The 4,696-nt window shown below is 37.2% G+C and overlaps 1 protein-coding gene across 1 annotated transcript; it reads right to left on the reverse strand.

Moving 5' to 3' along the window:
* Window positions 1-1,430: 1,430 nt before the first annotated feature.
* On the reverse strand, window positions 1,431-4,234 carry LOC114376959 (heavy metal-associated isoprenylated plant protein 33-like). The gene is made up of 3 exons (XM_028335301.1): window positions 3,769-4,234; window positions 3,455-3,530; window positions 1,431-3,265 (listed from the first exon to the last, which is right to left on the reverse strand). Exons 1-3 carry the CDS (start codon window positions 3,796-3,798, stop codon window positions 1,860-1,862), a joined length of 1,512 nt encoding a protein of 503 aa, XP_028191102.1. The 5' UTR covers window positions 3,799-4,234; the 3' UTR covers window positions 1,431-1,859.
* Window positions 4,235-4,696: the final 462 nt, after the last annotated feature.

Raw genomic sequence — 4,696 nt, forward strand, 5'->3', positions numbered from 1 at the left:
TAGATACTTTATACTAATAATATAATAAAAAAAAACTAAAATAAGTTAGATATACGTGTAAAACAATCAAAACATTAAAATTAGAGAATGTATCATACTTATATATCATAATTAATTAATTGAGTTAAATCTGTTGATAGTATATAATGTAAGTATGTAACTGAAGTCCATCCAAAATTATCCTGTAAAACAAGAAAAAAAATTCTCACTTCATTTGATTGATTACCGTTTAGCTAAACAAAATCCTTCATGCATGTTAAGTGAAAAAATATTTTTCAAACCACTCAATCAAAGTGAGAAGGAGAAAATCAACAGCAACTATGCAAACATGCAATTGTTGGGTTTATGTATCTTTGCGCCTCTTGCCTTGCATGCTTCCAAACACTGCCTCTACTGCAGTTCTATAAACAAAATCTCTTCGTACTCATAAATTATTTGTGTAAGTCCAAACATCACCATCATAGGTATGCCTAGCTAAAGATTACTTAATATTTTCTTCTTTTACAAAATTGCTAATAATTTAATATTCACGTTAAGGGAGTTTTGTTCCGATGGCTGAATATGATGCATAAATTCATGATATAAACATTTTCATATTATCTTTCAATTTTAGAATCTCATGAAAAAAAAGACTTAAATAACTTTTAGATCTATTATATATATATTTTTTTAATTCTTGATAATTTTTTGTTGTTTAAATCTATCGTATGACTAATATATATTAAAAAAATCATTAAAATAATGTAAAATCATCACTTAACTAACCATAAAGACTAAGATTAAAATTTTTAACATATCATGAACTTAAAATATTTTTTTTTATCAAGAACTCAACAAAAATTGAATATATATCTAAAATCTCAAAAGTAAAAAAATAAAATAAAATTAATGACAGTCCCAATACCATTAACAAGTATCATGATTCGAGAAGAAAATCCACACTAGCTTTTAAGAATCCTGGTGAAGAATTATTCTGGGTACCTAAGGAATGATGATATCAGATCAACAACGGCTCCAACAGTCAACCCATGTGAATATCTAGTGCCCCATTTGCACTGTGTGATTATAGAGAGGTTCCAATTAGCAGAAAAAACATTGTTTTGTGGGTGATGTAACTAAATAAATTAAATGGGATGGAACATATACAACAGTGTCATCAGTATTTTTTTCCAATAAATAATTCACTCCTGACACAGGAATTTGGGGTTTATCATCACAATAAAACCACTGTTTTTGGTTAATGCTGGGTCCATGCCTCAAAATGCAGGGTGCACCCCACCACGCAAACATTCATGATTTCCCTCACACATTGAAACCAGGGACAATGTCAAATATTTTAAGGGGCCGAAAAGCAACACAGAGCATTCTTTAATGGACATGATGTTACTGTGCGTGCCAGAACAAAATGATAAAGAATGGCAAAAGATTGATTGTGAATAAAAATTTAAGACTTCCGGAGGAAAAAAGACTGAGATAGGCATTTTTTTTGTTCACCCCATTCTCTTTCTTTTTTCGTTTTTCTTCTGAAAATTTATTTCTGTTTTGCAACATATAAACACATATAAACATCTCACATCTAGGAAGCCCACCGCCATAACCATATCCCCCCGTTACATGATCTCATATAGTTTCCCAAGATCATAAATATTATAATATCTATAAAATTACTCCCCTATGGTGACCAAAAGCTCTAGTTTAAAAGAGAGAGAAAAAAAGGGATAAAAAGAAAAATTGAAGAAAAACCAAACTAAAATTAAAAACTCATTTCCATTGTATAATATTGCATCATCAGCAGATTAGAAAAGGCTTGCAACCACCATCACCATTCACCACCACCACCACCCCCACCCATTACTCTTTCACATAACACTGCAGCTGGAAGTATTCTCATCATTGAAATAGTTGGAATATGGTTCATGAGGAGGAGGAGGAGGGTAGCTATAAGGAGGAGGGTACATGTAATTGACAGCCATTGGAGGCCTAGCATACATCATTGGCTGGAATCTATCATTCCCCATTGCCCTTTGTTGGTTCATCATTGCAGCCATGTATTGCTGTTGTTGGTAAGGGTTGCCAGGCATCATATCTGGCCCACCACCACCACCAACACCACCTTGGAAGCATCCACCACCGGCACCAGCACCGCCGTTCATCGCGGCAGCAGCTGGAAGGCCTTGAACTGCTGGGATGTTGCCCATTTGGGTCATGGGCATGTTGCCCATAGGGATGCTCATGTTATTCATAGGACCCACATTAGCCCCAACCAAACTAGGATTATGACCACCCATGTTTGGGAACATGTTCATAGCTTGAACACCTTCAGCCATTCCATTATTACCCTTTTTACCTCCATTCCCATTGTTATTTGGTATTCCACCACCACCACCATTATTTTTGTTGTTTCCATTCTTACCCTCTGGCACCCCACCTCCATTTTTGCCACCATTGTTTTTGTTACCTCCACCTTGAGTTTGATTATTTCCACCGCCGCCGCCTTCTTTCTTTCCTCCATTTCCATTTTTACCCTCATTTCCACCACCCATGTTATGAACTTGAACAGGCACAGGTCCTCCACTACCACCACCTCCTTTCTTCCCATTATTACCTCCACCATTGCCACCTTTCTGAGCATTCATCATACTGTTCGACATCATCTGAGCCCCATTACCCATAGGGACACTACCAATAGGAGGCTTAGCACCCATAGGGGGCTTCATCATCATCATCTTATTCAGAGGATGCTGAGGATCATCCATATCATCGTCATCAAACTCGTCGTCGAACTCGTCGTCATACTCGTCTAATTCATCATCAGATAAATCATCCTCAGGCAAACTGAACTTAACCGCTTTCGGATTCGGATTCGGGTTCGGGTTGGGCAGCTTCATGTCCTTGAATTGAGGCAGCTTCAGATCTTGAAACCCTTTCATCTGCTGAAGCTGTTGGAGGTGCTGCTGAAGCTGCTGTTGAGGGTTCTGCTGCTGTTGGGGGTTCTGCTGCTGTTGATTATTACCCTTTGGCTGGTTATTCACACCACCACCCTTTTGACCCTTGTTGTTTGCCCCACTTTTGCCATTGTCAATTTGCATGTTCTTGAACTGGTTCGCCATGTTGTTCTGGTTGTTGTTGCTGTTTCCTTTGGGAGCACCCCAGAGTTCTGCATGTTTCCCTGATTTCGCAAGCTTCTTGATGAGAACGTTGGGGTCCACATTCCCTGAAACTGTCACCTTCCCTTGTTCTGCATCTATCTCGGTGGTAAACACCCCTGCGAAAACAAATGGACTCAGTAAATAACCAAATACACTATTTTTATCTCGAAGATATGGCTACAGTGATATAAGATTTTGTTTTTTCTTCAAGGAACAAAAAAAAATATAAAAAAAAAGCTTTCAAGAGTGAAATACTGAAATGAGATTATAACATGAGAGATTTTTCTTATAGAGGCATAACATACCATCAATCTTCTGCAAGATTTTCTTAACTTTGTTCCTGCACCCGTCACAGTGTATGTTCACTTTGAGAACACATTTCTGCATGTACAAGCAATCCCAAGAGGCAACACAGAATAAAGAGAAATTTCGTCGTAAATAAGAGGAATTATTGAAATGGGGGTAAAAGTAAAACAAAACATGAAACTTTATCAGAAATGACACACACGCAAGACAAAAAAAAAAAAAAAAAGGAAAACCAAACTCAGTAGCAAGGAAAAAGCATGGAAATTAACTTGTGAAAATGAGAAAGGTGGGAGTTTTAGAAGAAAGAGCATACCTGTATCTTCAAAAACTCTTCTTTACTCATGGTCTTAGAAGGCAATGGAGCAAAAGATTGTAAGAACAAAGAAGGGAAAATGCAGAAAGGGGTGATAGTAGATCTGAGAAACTGGGACAGGGAAAAAACAGAGAATAAGCTAGAGAGGGTCTTTCGATCTTTGGCTTATCGTGTAGAGCTTTTGGAAGCAAACACAGAGCCAATGACAGAAAAGAAAAGTGTCTCAGTCTCTGAGTGAGCAGAGAAAGCGAGTCTGAACAGCGAGGCTCAGACTCGGAGAGAGAGCAAGAGAGAGGTTCAAAAATGGAGGGTAGTCATTAAAACCTCAGAATCCTGTTTTTCAGGGTGAATGAGAGAGAGAGAGAGGGTAGAGACTGGAGAGGCATGAGAGAAAGGAAAAAGAAGCTCTAACACAGAGAGAAGAGAACGGTGCTCCAAGACCAAGAGTTCACTCTTTCTTTTGTGCCTTTATTTATTGAACAAAAAATACTACCTGTACAATAAGATAAAATGTGTCATAAATTAGATTAAAGAGGAGAGAGAATAGTGACATAAAAGAGTATTTTAAGGGTGTAATAGAAGAGTTTGTATTTATTATGAGTATATATTTTAGCGGTCATAGATGATGTTAGGAAATTTCTAGTTTCTATGTTGTAAGCTGTACTGTAAATCGTAACTCCCAACAATTTTAACCATGGCCATGTGGAGCGTTTGGCTAGGCTAAGATTCTACTTTTAACTCTCTTCACTGTCTTCTCTTTGGCTTGGCTTGGCTTCACGAAAGGTTAGATTCCATCATCACTCACAACTCACACCGCCTTTGTTTAGATTTTCGAAAAATGCTACCTTACTAGAGAATGGAGGCATCACTGAAGTTATTGTTTAATTAAATAATTTTTTTTTTCAAATTTTAAGCCCAACTATTTTCT

This window comes from Glycine soja, chromosome 11, assembly GCF_004193775.1.
Source record: "Glycine soja cultivar W05 chromosome 11, ASM419377v2, whole genome shotgun sequence".
NCBI lineage: Eukaryota > Viridiplantae > Streptophyta > Magnoliopsida > Fabales > Fabaceae > Glycine > Glycine soja.

Coding starts and splice junctions, on each gene's coding strand:
- LOC114376959 (XM_028335301.1), bottom strand. CDS start 3,798: ATGAGTAAAGAAGAGTTTTTGAAGATACAG. Junction 3,531..3,768: donor AAGAGTTTTTGAAGATACAG/GTATGCTCTTTC, acceptor TTGTACATGCAG/AAATGTGTTCTCAAAGTGAA. Junction 3,266..3,454: donor AATCTTGCAGAAGATTGATG/GTATGTTATGCC, acceptor TTGTTTTCGCAG/GGGTGTTTACCACCGAGATA.